Source organism: Carassius carassius, chromosome 15 (genome assembly GCF_963082965.1).
Source record: "Carassius carassius chromosome 15, fCarCar2.1, whole genome shotgun sequence".
Taxonomy (NCBI): domain Eukaryota; kingdom Metazoa; phylum Chordata; class Actinopteri; order Cypriniformes; family Cyprinidae; genus Carassius; species Carassius carassius.
The window spans coordinates 6,684,610-6,703,106 of record NC_081769.1 but is presented as its reverse complement, the minus strand read 5'-3'; the positions used below and the strand labels follow the sequence as shown (position 1 = coordinate 6,703,106).

At 38.3% G+C, this 18,497-nt stretch overlaps 1 protein-coding gene across 1 annotated transcript; it reads right to left on the bottom strand.

Moving 5' to 3' along the window:
• Window positions 1-4,025: 4,025 nt before the first annotated feature.
• prdm1a (PR domain containing 1a, with ZNF domain) lies at window positions 4,026-13,802 on the bottom strand. The gene is made up of 7 exons (XM_059567302.1): window positions 13,651-13,802; window positions 11,933-12,184; window positions 10,547-10,666; window positions 9,180-9,432; window positions 6,338-7,302; window positions 6,104-6,232; window positions 4,026-5,990 (listed from the first exon to the last, which is right to left on the bottom strand). Exons 1-7 carry the CDS (start codon window positions 13,675-13,677, stop codon window positions 5,403-5,405), a joined length of 2,334 nt encoding a protein of 777 aa, XP_059423285.1. The 5' UTR covers window positions 13,678-13,802; the 3' UTR covers window positions 4,026-5,402.
• Between the last annotated feature and the right edge of the window lie 4,695 nt (window positions 13,803-18,497).

The following is an 18,497-nucleotide window of genomic DNA, read 5'->3' as shown; positions in this document are numbered from 1 at the left end:
CTCATATGTGTTTTACAGACTTGATCCACATTACTCTTGTGTCGTCCACTCCCTTACACTTGCTGATTGGGATATAAAAGTAAAACTTGAAGACCATAACTCAGCCAGGCCCTGTTAAGTTATATGAGGTGTCAGAAGACAACTTTCCCCTCTGTCCGATCAGAAGGGCCTTCTCGTATTCAGAATACACCTGGAACTGGGCTGCTGTGTGGAGGGAGGGGGGCGATCACAGAGGAACAAACAACAAAACTCTCTCTTCTCTAACGTGAGCTGCCCTCTAATTTTCTTCAGACCCCCTTCCCCCTCTCGCTCACGAAGAGCGAGAACCTGTCATTAACCTCGGCTCCTAATGGACAGGTGCTGAGGGACCCCGAGGTGCTGTGATCATTCAGGGGACAATGATGATGACCCCCTTCACACAATTATTTTATTTTCCTTTCTATACCTTAGGTTTGTTTCCATTAACTTTTATTTTATTAATTTTTTGGTACTTTTTCTGTTTTCTACATATTCCCCCTTTGTTGTTTTATTTATTTATGCTGATTTAATGGAATAGCTAAATCCATTTGAAAACATCAATCAAACTTATAAGAATATTACTTAAATTGGTTTATTGGGAAAACATGTCTACAATGTGATGCTGCTTTGCTTCTTGTCGGTTTTGCCACACTTTCAAATTGAACAGTCCAGTGAGTGGCGCTAAAAGCATGTTCAGTTCAACATTTTATTACGTTATTATTTGTATGTTCCGAGGCAGTTTGAAAATGAAATGTCTTAGTGAGCAACGCTAAATTACTAATATTCAATCATGTTTGAAAATAAGGAATCATTTTGTTGATAAATGCAATAAAACAATTACTGAAGATTTTAGCTTGCTTCTGCAAGTCTGAGCTTTTCTAATGTGACTCGTGTTTCGTGGGATTCGCACCGGAGCGCTACACATCGCGGTGAGCTATAGCATGTTTACTACAGAAAAGAAACATGCAGCTGGTTACGTGATGCAGACTTCAAAATGTATTCGTTTACAAATCGTGCATGGTAAAAGTGTTTTGAGGTCATATTGTGAAGGTTAGCAGGTTAAAGTCTTTACTAATTGATATTTTCTTCTCCCTGCCATAGGGATGTGACGATTCACTCAACTCACGATTCGATTCACGATTTTGATTTCACGCTTCGATTCAATTCACCATTTATTTATTTGTATTTTTTTGTTTACAAAATTAGATTTAAGACAAAATATAAATTGGATTATAAATTGAATTATTATTATTATTGCTTGGACAAAATGCTGCACGTTTCTTTGTGAAATTGAAATGTAACCCTATACTAATATAGCACTTGCATATTATTGCTCTTTTGTTGGTTTTGATTGCTTCTTTTGTCCTCATTTATAAGTCGCTTTGGATAAAATCGTCTGCTAAATAACATAATTTAAATATAATGTAAATGTAAATAACAAAACTAAATTGAAATTTTAAAACAAGCCCAAAATCAAATAAATAAAAGAAATATCTTCATATAAACAAAATAAGGCTTTGTCTGTGCTTTTTCCATTTAAAATTAGTGGCAACCAATGCATTTTAATCATTATCGACAAAGATGCTGTATACATGAAACATCAGCCATTTTTTATTCATCTAAATTACATCGTATAATTTTGAAATTTAAAGCAAGAACAGAATGGTTTGACTTTTGTGAAACTATGCATAAAAAAATATCAAATATCAAAATTTACCAAAGAGTTACTATAATTTTCCTATTTAAAATTTGACTCTTCTGTACTTTCATTCTGGCATAGTAATCAAGGAACTTTGCTGCCGTACCATGGGTGTAGTAAGCACAATGATGTTGCCTGTAAATAGTCCAAATAGGGAATATTTCCAGGCACTGCGAAATATCACTGCGCCTGCTGCACCCAAGGTACGGCAGCAAAGTTCCTTGATTATTCCGCTGGAATGAGAGTATAGTTCCTAGTCATATCGGCCTAGAAAATTGCAACTTTTCAATTTCCGTCGGTCTTAGTATACGATGTAACTACAGAAGAGTCAAGTTTTAAATAGGAAAAATATAGAAACTCTTTGGTCATTTTTGAGCGAGATGCTAACGGTCTAATCAGATTCAATGATTTATTCTAAGCTAAGCTAAAAGTGCTACTACCAGACCCTGGAAATCTGCTGAATGTATTCGTAAACGGTAAAACTCGACTGCTCAACTCTAGGGAAGTTGTAAAATGAGTGTTCCTTTAAGAAATTATACAGAGGCAAGAGGAAATAAAAAATGCCATCTAAACTTTTCTAAAGACAGTAAGTTCCCCTCAGACATACATTCATATAAACTCCTACCCCTCACTGAATCGCGATTTGTTTAGCTTCTCAACCGATTTGAATAGTCACATATTTGAATCGATTTTCAACCGGCTCACGGTTAATTGTTACATCCTTACCCTGTGTGTTAATTTAAGCTGGAATCCGCAGTTATTTTTATGTATATATATATATAAATATATATATATATATATATATATATATATATATATATATGTTTTTTTATTTTTTCCAAAATATTTAGGTAGAGGCTTATTTTTCCAATAAGCCTATTTACTTTTTTTTTTTATACTCTGGTTTAAACAGTATGACCACATCATTAGATTCTGACTTGCCGTTCTGTCCATTCACTTTTGCCGATGTTCTGAAAACAAGCTCGTTTCTGTAACTGTGTGTTTCCCCTTTTAGCTTCAGTGATTCAGACACCATCTCACAGCGAGAAATGAAGAAAGCCAATTATCGTATAATTCACATGCTCACATGGGGCCTATAAATGTAAAATTTGGGAAAAGCTGAAAGGGATTCCATTTGATATAGTCAGCGTTCTCAGAACTGGATTAGGAACACGCATGAGCCAAAACTGCATAAGCAACGTATTACCACACTTCTGCTTAACAAAGAAAACACACTGTAAACATCAGATTCTAACAGTCAGGTTTTACAGCCAAGATTCAGTTACATTTGTATTACTCTCTGGATTTCTTTTGAAGAGTTCATTTAGAGCAAAAGTTAAGCTAGTAGGCTAAATGTGGCTCTGGCAGAATTTCATTAAATAGAAAACATTTTGAAATGGACTCCTTGTTTTAATTTGCATGGTCATGCAGCTCGACACGATCATTTACACTGATAATAGATTTTGATCTCTTTTGAGAAAAGTAAACTGCTGTACAGTACTTATATAATCATAAACAAACATCTAAGACATGACAGTAACAGCCAATTAGAATCATTTTAATTGACTGATATTCATATGTGTTTCATTAGTGATACAGCGTGTATGTGCATAGAGAGATATATTTATAGGCCTTTTTGTGGCTGGTATTAATAACAGTGTCATGATTTGTGCGGTGTGCAGTTTTACACTATGTATTTGATAACTGCTTCTTTTTTTCTGCCTAGTCATGGATCTATTCAGCGGAAGTGCAAATGAAGCAACTTCTAATTTCTGGGTTGCTGTGTTACTAACTTTTACCCTGGAGCTACACACAGACCCAGAGTTTTTAATGCACTGAACCAATTCTGTATTTTCTAAACTAAATTTATTTGTGGCTGTTTTCTATTGCACGTAATTACAAATACATTTTAAAAATGTTTGCTTATTACTAAACAAATTAATGTTTGTAGTCGCTTTGGATAAAAGCGTCTGCTAAATGAATAAATGTAAATGTAAATGATAGATTGCCAAATATCCTTTTTATACTTATAGCTTTTATACAAAACTGAAAATAATTTACGAGACCTTATCTGCAAAATATATTCTGTAATTGTATCGATTTACATTTGCCATAAATCTATAACATTTAAATTAGGCCAAATTAGCACAGAATCATTTCTGTGCTGCTTCCTGCAATCACATCAAGAATCCACAAATATCCACATGGATTATGAATCTCAGATGTTTAGGAAAGTGCTTCGGTGAGTTTTTAGAGAAGAATGAGTCCTGTTTTATATTCATGAAAAAAACACACGTGACAAAAATGCTTTAGATCAGTGAAGATTTATATTATAATTTACATTTTGTCAAAGCTGTACTTAAATAGCTACGTAAACCAGTATGTAAACAAAGACAGTCTTTTTTTCTTTAATTTAAAGCTGAAGATGAGGTGTAGACTTTGGTCATACTTTAAGACAAAAAGTGTATGAGATACAGTACCACTACCTCACAGCACATGTTGCTGATAAACTGTCCTACTAATATTGCTGCAAAAAATCATATTAAAAACAAAGAAAAAAGTACAAACATAAGACAAAAGAAAAAAGAACCAGTGCATACAAAGGCCAAAGTGATGTGGAGTGTCCATAAACATCATCACAGACCTCCAGAGCAGACAGTTGCAGCAGCTGACACTGCACTTGCACACATCTCTGAAAATAAACGAAAGAGTTCACTTTGGTTACCATTTCCACATTCTAATTTCTTTATCGTTTTGCTTTCAGTAATGTGCCACACATAAGTAAGAAAATGCAGAGTCAGTGTCAGTCTAAAAGCCTGTGTGTGACAGCAAGACAGACTGCTATTCTTTGGACCACATGTAGACCTGCACATTGGGACATTTGATTTCCTCTTCAAGTTGCAAAACAAACATCACATATGCCTCTGACGTCTCTCAGTTCAAGCACACACCACACACACACACACACACACACACACACACACACACACACACACACACACACACAATCTAATATTTGAGGTAACAGTTGTTGGTAATATATAATATGATAATATGCCCTTTTTGTATTCATTATGTTGTGTTACAACATTAAGAGAATAAATGTTATGTAAAACACGTACACATAGATATGTAACCTCTGACCTTTCCTATAGTTAAAAAATGCCTTCAACAAAAAGGTCTTCCTCTGACTTCAAAGCCCACATTAAAAATAAACCTGAATGTGGTGAGCTCTTTGCAGTCACACAGTCACAATCACAGTCAACTGGGACACTATTTACAGTTACTATCCACAAAAGAATAAAGCAAAAGAAAATATACAAAACAGTAAATTACAATGACTTAACCAGTCATTGTAAACATTATTTCCACGTATTGGTTGTGAAGGATGAAGCATTTAACAATAAATTAAATAGTTTACATAACAAACTAAATTAAACTCCAAGAAGAGAAAATAATATTAATAATAATAATATTAATAAAAGAATATGATTGTCTTTTTAATTTGAGTAGGACATACTGGACCACTGATGGACTGGAACGATGTCTGTTAGCCCTGAGTACTCAAGTCCCTGAACGTAAAGGCCATAGCCTGATTCTTTGAGAAGAATTATGCATACCGTGGCTAGTCCATAACCTGGCCTAGAGAGCTAGTCAGGCAAATGGTCAGCAAGCCTCTAGTTGGCTAGGTTTCCATGGCCTCCTCTGTCTCCTTTTTAACCTTGACAGGTAGGAGCTGGATAGGGCTGCTGCAATGAATCTTGATGACAGAAGCCTCACTGCCATGCTTGTTCAAACGATATGTAGTTAATGCAGGTGGTGGGGGGTGCAGGTCTCCTCCAGTGCTACCTTTGTGATAAGAAACCTTAAAATCCATCTCCTGCCAGAGCAGGCCAAAGATTTGTTTCTCTACCATGTTCTCCACGTCAAACCCTTCCATTTCTTCCAGTCTATCCGCATTATCACTGATGTCAAAGCGTTCAATTTCCTCATTCACGCGGTTGAGTTCATCCAGGCTGCAGCTGGGAGAAGGAGAGATGGCTAAGCAGTAGCCCTTGAGGTGGAGCCGCAGGCTGCTAAGGTGAATGTAGTTGTGGTGGCAATGTGGGCATTGGTGTGGACGTTCTCGTGTGTGCAACCTTTTGTGCAGCTTGAGGTGGACAAACTGTGTAAACTTGGCTGGGCAGATCTTGCACTGGTAGGGCTTTTCACCAGAGTGCAGTCGCAAATGGGTCTTCAAGTTGCTAGTGCTGCTGAAACGCTTGTGACACACCTATGAGGTGAAAGCAGAGTTTTAGGATCTTGTTCTTACTGGAGCAGAGACCTTACAAATGTACTCAGTAAAGGAAATGACTGGTAATGACTGAAATTGTTGGTATTATTTACCTGGCACTCATGGGGTTTCTCTCCTGTGTGGACCAAGTAGTGTTTCTGCAGGTGGGCCAGCTGAGTGAAACCTTTATTGCAGGTCTGACACTTAAAGGGTCTTTCACCACTATGGACACGCAGATGCACCTGAAAATAAAGACAGGTAAGCTAAGTACTACCAGGAGTGTTTCTAACAGATGTGTTGCACACATATGCTTTTCATCAAAAAGGAGGCACAATTCTCTCGCTTACCTTGAGATTGGAAAGTTGACCAAAAGTCTTGGTGCAGACATTGCACTCATACTTGATCTTCCCGTTCTGCTTCTTAAGTGGGTAATCTAGACTTTTGTAGCCTGCAGAACCTTGTTTCATCTTGCTGAGATTGATCGCCTTATCCTCCGAGCGGCTGGTACTCAGGATTGCTGGGGTAGGCTTGGTAGGAAAACGTCCGGTAGGGGCTGCAGAGCCAGCTGTTGGAGACCCACCAGCGGGAGCGTAGAGGTGTCCATGCCCATGGACTGGTTTGTCTTTCAGAGAGGTGGCTGCAGAAAAGGCACTGGTGGCTGCCGGGAGCAGGATGTCCCTGGGAGCTGGAGAGTCAGGTGGAAGAAGAAATTGTCGACTACCCTCGGATGGAAGCATATCAGGTGGGAAGGGTACATGAGGGGGTACCAAGCTGCTATAAAAGGGGTACATGTGTGGAAATATACCGCCCAAAGTAGGTGGTCCACTCAGACTACTAAGAGGGTAGTGGGGCATGAGGTAGCGTGAGTAGTGCGGGTTAGGGTAGAATGGCATGGAGCCTGGTGGTGAGTAGCCTGGGTAGTGGTTCAGGCCATGACTGTAGAGTGCTGGAGAGAAGGAGAGAAAGGTGTCTCTTGGCTCAAGGGATGCTGGTGTGGGACTGCTTTCTGGACTTCTCTCCGGACTGCTGTGTGCTGAAGGGCTGGGTGTCACTGAACACTGTCTTTGGGAGCGGTTCGGGAGGCCAAATACTGCGGCAGTCTTTAAAAAGTCTTCGCTTAGGGGAGGGTGGAGCGGATAAACAGCACTGGGGTAAAGAGGTCGGTTTGGGCTTTTGGGGCAGTGGGGACGGGTGGGAAGTGGTCTGCTGGGTTCTTGCAGTACATCTTTCAAAATCTCTGAAACACTGTGCTCTCGTTTCACTGGGCGCTTGACTTCATTCACTTGCTGGGTGGCTTCAATCAGGCTCTGCTCTGTTTACACACAAAAAAGCATATGTTAATAATTTTCTCACTCATTTACATTCACTGATACAGGTCTGTTTGTGATATGTTTTACATGGTCACAATCCCTATTCCAGTTACTGTTACTTTAAGGGACATGGCAGTTCCATTGTCCCAGAGGATAAAGTTCTTCTTAAAGTAAATTTCAACAAAGCACCCCAGTGGTACACTTAGTGTGACAGTTTGACAAATTATCCTGCGTTAGGGTCTACAGACAGGATGTGAGGCCTGACAGCCGCCCCGGTCAGGGTGGGATGGATGCACTGATACTATCTAATGGGGTTCACTGAGTGGGTGTGGGGGGACTGATGGCGTCCTGCTAATAGGGATCTACATGCCTAGATCTCTCCCTTTTAGAGTCCACAGAGACCAGGGGTGGATTTTATTTAGAGACTGATCTTAAAAGCGTTCCCAAATTTCTTCACAATGCCAAACTTAAAAGCTTTTGCAGAATTCAAAATAAAAAAATATGAATAATACATACATATAGTAATATAATTAAAAAATGTAAGGCTAAATAGTGCCATTATAAACCACCCTGACCCTTCCACCCACTCACATTTGATGAAAGGTGGAAAGCTAATTAGAAAATTACTTTCCCATATATCTTAAATAGTTCACTGTTAATCTCCTTCAAAAGGATGTAAACAATTAAATAACTTCCTGCTTCCTGTTCACTGAACTTTCACAGGGTTAATTGTATAGAATTCAAGTGTGAATATGAGTGTGTGCATAAGTATCCCTTAAAAGATGTACCAGACTCTCTACTCCCTGATCCTTCTGTCCCGCCAGCTACTTGTAAACAAACCGAGAGGTTATCAGTTCTCCCCTCCCACCTCTCTTCCACAGATAGTACCAGTTCTGTTCCTCCCTAGAGAGCTTGCCAAAAACAAACAGCAGGCGATCACAGAGATATCAATCTGTCAGCGCAGCCTGCCGCCAGGAAGTTCAACTAGTCAATGGAAGGATTTTTTCCTCTCGTACGCGCTCTTACTAGCCTCTCCTTACTCTTAAAGTGGCAAACAACTGAAGAAGTTCCTCCCACACATCCTGAGGCAGGATGACAAAGGAATGAAGGGACTCAAGATACATGTTGGCTGAATGTGCTGTCATCTTTCACCAGACAGGAGTAGTGAAATAGAAAGTTTCATGTGGGAGGCTTTGTCAGTCAGATCAGCCCATTCTATTAGATTGAGTCATACACCAGGTTTCTTTTCGGTTGCTACTGTTCCACTTTGAGATGCAGTGGCTATTATTCCTTCTTAAGACTGCAGGTAGAGGGGCAGCAGACATGAGTAAGTAGGTGTAATTACAGACTTGTCAATGTGTGTGTGTTGAGCTCAAGGGGTCGGCTACATCCAGTGGCCCCAAGGTATGCGCATGACTCTGGGGAGAGGAGTCACACTGACTGGCCTGTTCACCTACCTATAATCTCCCCTCTCCTCCGTATCAATCTTTCCCTCTGTCTGTGTTTTTTTTTAAGCTTAGAGACTTTTATTGCTGGTTTAGTATGTTGGGCAAAACAAACCTTAGTCTGCACTTTCATGTTTAAAAAACGTCCTCAAACTCCAATGGCTGCAACATTACACTCCTATTCTTTATAATTAGTCTGAACAAAAACATCGTAGAGGACGAAAGGAGAGAAATAGAGTAGTTCAAAGAATTCCGATCTTAACAGAGATGAAAGGGAAGAAGCTGGTGTGTTTGCACAATGCTTACATGGTCTATCTCTATAGTGGGAAAGGCATGTTTTTCTTGACTCAAACTGAGATAACAAGGACATATATATGTCCAGGTCTATGGCAAATAGAGAGATGTCACATATATGCATTTTTTTGTGAACTTACTGAGTTTTTGCATCATAATCTCTCCAGAGGCAGGGTAGTTGAGACGACTGGCAAACTCAGGGCAGTACCACACCAGTAGTTCCTGATCAGCAGGAATGGCCTTCACGGTGTAGAAATAGATGTTCATGCCGTTTTGGCAGGCAGCAAGGTTCTGTTCCTGCTGGGAATGTGCTGGATTCACATAACGCATCCAGTTACTCTTCTCCTCATCCAGTCCGTCCACAAAATGATGGAACTCTCCATTTGAGTATATCTACAAAATACAATGAAGGAAATTAAAATCAGATCTTTTTTTTTTAATTAAAATAACTTTCTTTGTCTTTATTACAATGTTCTACTCTCTAGTCCTCCAGTGTCGTTCTCATGTCTTTGAGACAGACCCCAGAGTGGGGTTTGCTCTTATACAGTCTCACAGTGAGTCAGCAAACGCCCCCACACTAATATTCACAGTCTCAGATTATCTCCATCCAGCTCTCTGATGCATTCTTAGGTCTCGTCTGAAGTATGGTAGAGGGACGCCTGTCTCAGTATGTTGTATATACTAAGCTTGCAAGTTCCTGGAACATTTTCAAGATGTCACAAAACAAGGTTTCCCTCAGAAAAGTCAACACTACACTTCCTGTAGCACTTTTTCTCAATGCTTGAAAAGCTAAGCAGTGACTCTGCAATCACCTGCCCTGCACCATATGGTAAAGGACAGACAGTAACACAGGAAACAATGATGTCAGTGCTGTGTCTAGTAGGTAAAGACCAGAGTTGTTCCACTTGGGGATCTTCGATCTGGCAACAATATGGAAGTGACAGAAAATAAGTCAACACAAAACCAGAGCGGGTTGACTTTGCACTTTCTCCGTGACGACAGCTGTAGACGACAGCTGCAAGTCAGAGAGGAGTGAGAGACATGCTTCGTTTGAATTGTTAGTGCCATTTAGTGGTAGTGGCAACTGTGATGTTGCAATGGGATTTCATTTTTCACTGGTAAAACACTTTGAATAACTGCAATGACACAGATGACCTGTAAAGCGGACATATTCTAAAGAAATATATGTTCACAGCGGCAGAACTGCAGAGTCATTCAGCACTTCCTGTCCCACACGCTCAGAGCGCTGCACAGTCAAATAAAGATTACACTACATGGAACGTATCAGTGCTCTCTCAGTCTCTCAACAGCAACGCAGTTCCCAAAACAGCAGATCTTTACTCAGCAGTTTCTGATTGCTCTGAGAATATAAAAGCAATTCTTCTACATAATCATCTAGCCCATGATGTCACATAGGCAGTCAGTCAGTGGAACAGGAAGTGACCCACTATTTTTTTTACTCGTCCGCTCCTACTTTATTCAAAGATTCTGAAACAAAACAACTTACCCGCCAGAAGTACTTCCTGTTCGCATCTTTGGGGACATTTTCTGCAGTGTAACTTTCTCCCACAAGGGGGCCAAACCGTGTGCCTTTGGGGATGAATTCTCTGCTTACTACACCAATAACCTGGTTTTTAAAAAAGGAGGAAAATAGGTGGTTAAGAAAACGGTAGATGACGTTTAAAGTACAGTATCTTAGGTTCTCAATTTGACCATTTTCTGAAAAATAATTCATTAAATTAGCTTGACAGAATTAGCAAGACATAGTGTGTGAGAGAGAGAGAGGGGTAATTAATTGACAGTCAGCCAGATGTGCGCACTTGAAAGACATGAAGCCATGCCTCTCTTCACCCGTCACCTCTCCTGAGAGTCACAGGAAGCTAAAGGTCATCAAGGTTGTGTCCTATGGCTGAGAGAGACTATTTGTTTGTCCCGTTTCACCTCTTATTATCCGCACAGACACTTCTGAGGAGGTGATCACCAAAGATTTCCTGACCCAAACTCCTACTTTCAACTTATTAAATGCCCTCCTCATCAATACTCTCTCCTCGTCATAATCTTCCTCTGTGAAACACATGACTTCACTCTCTTTCTGTTTGAACCTCAGGTGTTTCTTGAAGAAAGAGGGTTAACTCTTTATCACCTCATAAGTACATGCTCATAAAAGAGGCTCACTCTTTTCCTCACAGGAAGAGATAAGACAGACAGAGCGACTGATGAAAAAATCTATAACCCTGTTCCTGCTGATCTATAAACACTTTCAAAAAAAGAGAGACTTAATCCTGTTCAAAGCTTCTGCCGTCATTAGCGCTAGAAAGGTGGAAAGTAGTCTGTTTGTGGATTGTCATGGACACAGACATGGCAGTCTGCTGCAGATTAAACAGGTTTGATAGATGGCACTCTGGAACTTTTGCACTCGGCTGCTTGAGGAGCTTGTCATGTGGTGCTCTGATGTATGGATGTTTGTGTTAGCTGAGTAACAATGTGAGCTAGAAATTATAAAGCACACAGACATAGACAGGGACTTTTTTTGTTCAACAAAACAAGTTTAAAAACTGGCCTGACCGTGCTGATAAAGAAGATTAATGCCAGTTTTGTGATTAGTAGGTGCAGCTTTATGGAGATGATGTTAAAACAAGAATCACAACCATCCGAAGTTCTGTTTAAACCCGCTTCTTGCAGTTTGATAATGTGACACTCTTGAGGCGGGTTTGGAGATTTACTGTCAGTACACTCATACAAGCAGACAACAATTATTAGCAGATGGCACTCAGGACTGCAGTTGTAATCCAATGAATCTTGTGGCACATTTCAAAAAGGAAGCCTCGAGGCCATGAGTTCATCATGCGTAATGCCGTTGCATGTGTGATGGTGTGTGAGTGCTGTGTCATACCTCTTTAGAGTCTGCTGGGTGTTTGAAGGACAGGTTTCTAGGTAAGGACACCTCGGCCCGGGTGAGTTCTGGGTTCTCCAGAGGACCCTCCCAGGTGTGGTCTTTTACGACGTACGTGCATTTCTCCTCAAACTCTTCCTCCGTCCATTTTGTCATGTCTACATCCTCCACATCCATCTTGAGCTCCTCATTGTCCACGGCATAGGGTGCTCCCTCAGTAGTCAACATGGCCGAGCTGTGATGAGAAGCAGCCTGAAAAAGAAAAGGCATTAGAATTAAATGACTTATCAGATCAGAGATCTAGAGAACTAAACATTATTTTAGGAAAGATTAAAGGTTAAACAACTTTTGTGCTGTACCAAACTCTTTTATACTTAAAAAGTTTACTTAATTTAAATTAAATTAATTTAAAATTTACATATATTTGCCTAAATTAGGGCTTAATCGTTTACATAACATTAAAAACGAAGAAGTTTCTCTCTACACATAGAAGCTGAAGTGCTCTTTAGGTAAATAAAAAACAGGACCCTCTCCGTAAGCTCAGAACTGATCCCAGTCCTACTCTTCATTTCTGTCTATCAACATGCATCTTACCCCTCTCCCTGTTTTCTTCCCTGAGTGAAAAAATAGCCACAAATGGAGGAAAACAGAGGAAGGAAGTCCTGTCTACATCTGAATGTAGCTAAAATTGGAATCAGAGTGGCAGAGCAACGGAACCATCAATCCATCCCAGAGAATGTGTGTGTGAGAAACAGAAACAAAAGAGGAAAAACTTTGACGCAAATTGATACAACCATTCTTTAACCAAAATTCAAAAGGCAAAATATGTAGTTATACCTGTTCAGGACTAAAACTAAACTTCTCTGAGAATAATTTATTAAATCTCTTAAAATGATTAAAAGTACTTTTTAAAGAAAATTTACATTAAACTAAAAACTTTTAAAGTTATTTGTTCTTATAATTACAAATGTTTGTAGTTCATTTTTATGTAAAGTTTACAGAATTAATAACATTTATGTTTTTAAAAACAGACAGTAATGTGAAATTTCCAAAGCTGATTTGTGAAAAAGTTGATTTGTGATGAATATAAATCATAGTTGAGCATTGTCTATTATACTAACATTATATATATATATATATATAAATAAATATATATATATATATATATATATATATAAAGATCAGTAAATAGTTATGTTTTTTGTTAGAAAGAATTGTGTGCCTAGGACAGCTGTAGAATCAAAACTCATAATGAAACTGAAAAATTTCACATTAACAAACATGGAAATCAGATGTATGCAGACTAAATATGCACGCATAATATAAAACTATATATTATGTTAGATAAGAAAAAGAAATTATACTTTTAAGTGAAAACTTTACAAAAGAATGTTTAGTTTAAAATGTATAAAACTATAAACTATTATTAAATACATAAATTATTTTCTAAGAATTGTTTTATATACTAAAATGAATAAAAAATGGTTTAAATTATCACAGTCAATAATTTTAACGTAAAAAAAATGAACTAGAAAGCCCCAATAAAACTGTTTTTCTATGCCGCAAAACAATCACACCACATAGAATTAACAACAACTAAATAACTGATAATAACTGTTTGTGAAATAAGAGAAACAATCATTTCCATTGTAAAACACATTCTCTGCTTTAAACAGAAAGAAATTCAGAACTCACAAATTTAGAGAAATGTCACTTACCAGGACGCTCTGGTCCCAGCCACACATAGAGGCTGTGTGTGATCTCTCCCCTGAGTGTGTGTGTATATGTATGGGACAGGTGAAGCTCACAGTTCTCCTGTCTTGTCCCACTGCTAGTCCAGATGGTAAGTGACTTCTCCTGCAAGTGCCTGAGATTGACTGACTGCCTGAGCATGTTTGTCTGACTTGTTGAAGGCACTTTGGCCCTGCCCACTTTCTCCTCCCACCTTAGTGTCACTGACTCCGCCTCCAGAGTCCATGATCTAACAATTACTCCACTGCTACAAACACATTATTATAATAAATAACTATAAAAAAAACTTGTGCACTAACCACTTGAAATTGTTTCCTTTCTTTTGACCTTTTGTCTTAAAATATTCCTCTATTAAAAAGTTTATACTGTATTAAAATATACTTTCTAAATACTCATTATAGAAATATTAATTTTAATCTCTGTGCATCTGATTTATTTCATTATATTATAGATTATAATAATTTTTTAAAACCAAAAATCATAATACTATATTTCAATTTATACTGTTTATGTATGTATATATATATATATATAAACACAGACTCTTACAAAATGAAAAAGTGATCAAAATAGTCTTTGAGTTATTGAGACACATAACACAAGACTGTTTTGACCCAAACCCCCAGAGGTACGGTCTTGTTTGAAGAGGAAAGTGAACATGTTGATGCGTCTTCCCCTCGCTCTCATCCTGTGAAGGAAGGACGTCCTGTGACGGTGACTCGATGACTAATGCCGTTTACTGGGAGCTGACTGACGTCCCTGTTCCTCTTTTATCCCACATTTCACACTCTTTCCCACAATACTTACCTTCTCCGGTGCATTATTCATGCTTAAGAGCACTCCTACAAACTCACATTTTGGGTTCTTACATGTTGATCATTCTTAAAATCAGAGAAACTTCTCTTGTAAACATTTAACTTTTATTAGAAGAATATAATGTAGTAATGAAGGATTCTTGCCTGCCCATCAGCAGACATACTCAAAAACACTCATTACACACAAAAACACTCTAACCCACCCGAAATTCAGCTGGTGACAAAGAGCTGACCACATCAGTCGCAGCCTACTATTTCCTGGCAGCAGACTACCCAGAAGATTGTTGTAGCCCCAAGGGCTGCCCAGAACCCGCTCAGCCCACAACCCGCCCCAATCTGGTCCACAGCTGTTTACACTGAAACCCACTCAATAAGAAGTCCAGGAAGGACCAGCACCAAAAACAATGAAATTCACCTTCAAACAAAATAGCTGAAACGGTGACCTGCCAACAAGTTGGATCCGAGAGAAGAGAGTTTGTTTCAGGCCCTTCCCAATAAGATCCACTTTAAGAGACGTCAAACCCAAGAAAGGGCTTAACTCTCCAGGGCTTGATCAGACACCTTCTCTTTCTTTGGACAAACTGAGGCCAGGAGGCAGGGAGGACTCTCTCTCTCTCTCTCTGTGGCCTGAAGAAAACCAGCTAAACAATAGCGGGCAAATGAACATCAACAGTGCTATTCGTTTCACAGGCAGCTCATAACATCCCCACACAACAGAGGAAGAAATGAAGTACGAAAACTTCTTGCACCGTAAATAGAAATGTTCCGATTTGAAATAAGGAATGACAAATTTGTGCAGCGTAATTGCTTACATCCTTGAAACTGCAAACATAGAAGTTGTTGACGACCACATCCAATCTGCCGCAAGGCCTCAGTAGCCAGAGACTGATATGTGAAACCAATGTGTTTTTTTAATCTAATTTCCTTCTCTCAACCTACAACACATCCCTTCTAAAACAGTGTAAACAGTGTTATCTTCTTTAAAATCGGTTAATCAGGGCTTTCTCTCTAAATAGAATGATTACTAAAAGAAAGCTTATGTGCATTTCCTTTGCTTGTGTGTGTGGCTGTTATTCCAAGCAAATCCCACCACTACTGAAATATTAAGCAAAGTATATTGAGCCATGACACCTGGATTGACCCGAGTCTGAAGGTTCGAGTGTGTGTGTGTGTGTGTACACACATGTGCTAGAGAAGCTGATCTGCACGTGTGCCGCACGTTCTGCAGATGACACCCCTCCCAGCCCTTTTCATGTGGGGTAACGGGGCAACAGAGCTCTAATCCCTCCTTCAACTCCACTTCCTCAAAACAGCCATCTGGAGATATGTCTGTCTCCTTACAACATTTACCACGGAGGGGGCGGCGTGGTGATTAATACTATGACCGAACAGAGACTATCTATACCAAAAGAGGACCATGCTAAATTTGGTGCATGTGTTATTAAACTATTTATATTACTGATTAAATTCTCAGGATTCATCTATATTACATAAACCCTTTATAGTGACAGTGGCTTGAGGGTTTGCTTACATGAAATTTATAAAGATCAGCTTATTCATTCCATAAGGATTATTACACTTAATACAAATCTAATATATACAAGGAATTTTTTTTATTTTTTTTTTATATTTTATATCATTGCAGTTGAGTCATTTATTTGACAGAATACAACAAATATAAAGTGATTTTTTTTTCTTCTTTTACTGAACATTTTTAACTGAACTGAAATTTGAAAGAAATTCCTAAAGCGAAACCAAGAACAGAAACATTACATTTTTAAGAATTAATTCTGTTTTCTAGATATCTTTATAAAGTAAAAGGAGGATTTAACAGTCGTTAAAATATATGTAACACATTAACAATCATTATAAAATAAAGACTGCATTTTTTTAGTTACATTTATATCTACATTTTCCAGCAAGAAATATAATAATGTATTAAATAATAATAAAGTATTAGAATTTTGTCTACGTACACTTGTGAGAAACTTGTTATAGGCCATATCTTAAGTGATTAAAATATGAATTAAAGCATATAATAATTTTTAGGTGGTAACAAATCAAGAAAATAAAATTTGTCCATATCATGACTAACTGAAGATTAAATTGAATATGATTAGTTTGTTGACTAGAGACAATAATTCAATTAATTATATACATTTTAAGTATATTTATAATAAATGTAAATCTGTTTGTTTTACCTGCTGGCTTCCAGAAACATCTGTGAATGATAGTGATGGTTTAATCCTACAGATATACAGAGAGTTCAGAGATCTCTGTTCTCACACACACACACACACACACACACACACACACACACACACACACACACACACACACACACACAGACACACACACACACACACACACACACACACACACACACACACACACACACACACACACACACACACACACACACACAAACCTCCACCCAAACCAGCCTCATTAAGATTAACTGAAGACATTAAGAAAGTAAACAGTTCAGCAGGAGAACCGAATCCAAGGTAAAGCAAAAGTTTAAGGTATTTAACTTCCCATTCAGTTCCAGAGAAAACAGTCCTCAAAATCCCATCAATACCTGGTATAATGTATTAAAGATTAAAATTGATGCTATACTTTTGCCTCAACTTTTGCATACAGTTTCAGTTTTATCGTTGTTCTGATGATGGCCTATTTAAATCCGACCAGACATTTGGGTTTGACTGTAGTTAACTGAAATGTGTTTGTTGTAGACACACAAACATTCGCACAGGCATTAACTGCAGCGTTACGCTGAGCTGATAATAGTGTGCATGTTGAATGAGTTTGCCCCACCGGCACACTTCCCCTCCTTTCTGTGTCTCAGATCTTTACACGAAACAGACATAGTGTTCCTGACCACCCCCTTACACACACACACACTCAAAAACTCAAACATCTTACCATCAAAGCAGCAGAGAAAAGTGTGTAGGATGAACAAAGTCAGACACACTGTAAGAACACATGCTCTTCTCTTTACCCTTCAGTGACTTCATCAGCATTCAGGGGAAAATGCTTTAAGAAACCCATTTAACCTTTTAATAAGATCTGATTAGGAAAAGATGATCAGAAAAAGAACTGCCGCTATCTTCGATCATTAATCTCCACACACACATACAGTGAGTAGGGAAGCCCTTCGGCCCGTCACCACGCTGTGAAGTGCTGTGAACGTGTGTGTGAATGTTAAAATATGTTTAGTTTGGATCTCTGCCACAAAAGTCCCGCAAAAAGCTGCAAGAAGTCTGCGCACCTCCACCTGCAACAAGCAGCCAGAGAGAGAGAGAGAGAGAGAGAGAGAGAGAGAGGGAAAGAGTGTGTGTTTTACAGTGTGTGAAATAAATTTACAAAAAAAATTATATATATATATATATATATATATATATATATATATATATATAGTTATATTTATATGTAAATTGAACATATGTTATCTATTACAAATAGCAATTAAGAACAACAGAATTAATCTAAAATAAATATAATAACATGTATTATAGCTTTGGAAGTATTATGAAGTGATCTGTATTGGATATATGAAAACGAGAGCATCAGATAAGCCATCAGGGCGAGGTACAGTAGAACTATAATAAAGCTGTTTTGACTTTTAAAAGATTCAGGGTCACTGCCTGTTTAGTGTAGGTTGAATAATAGATCCAAGTGTGAGAAAACACATATCGTTTTTTATATGGATCAGGCGCCTTGAGAGGATTTAAAGTGCTGCAGTGTTCATATGTATGATTTTTTGAGTATTCCTGCATATCAGACAGTAGAAACAGTCACACATATGTTGGCTAGTGCAAAATAGGTCTATATTTTCTGAATGAAACTCCTGGCAGTGTGTTCTGTTCAGCATCCTGACTGTTTAATGATATATGTCACAACTGTTACTCTCCTGGTGTAGATAGTAGTGTAGATAGCATTAATCACTTTAAAATGCCATATGATGAATTTTTGGGATCAGAATTGTTTGTAAGATG

Coding starts and splice junctions, on each gene's coding strand:
- prdm1a (XM_059567302.1), bottom strand. CDS start 13,677: ATGTGTGGCTGGGACCAGAGCGTCCTG. Junction 12,185..13,650: donor GCTGGGACCAGAGCGTCCTG/GTAAGTGACATT, acceptor TTTCTTTTTCAG/GCTGCTTCTCATCACAGCTC. Junction 6,233..6,337: donor GTCAACTTTCCAATCTCAAG/GTAAGCGAGAGA, acceptor CTTTATTTTCAG/GTGCATCTGCGTGTCCATAG.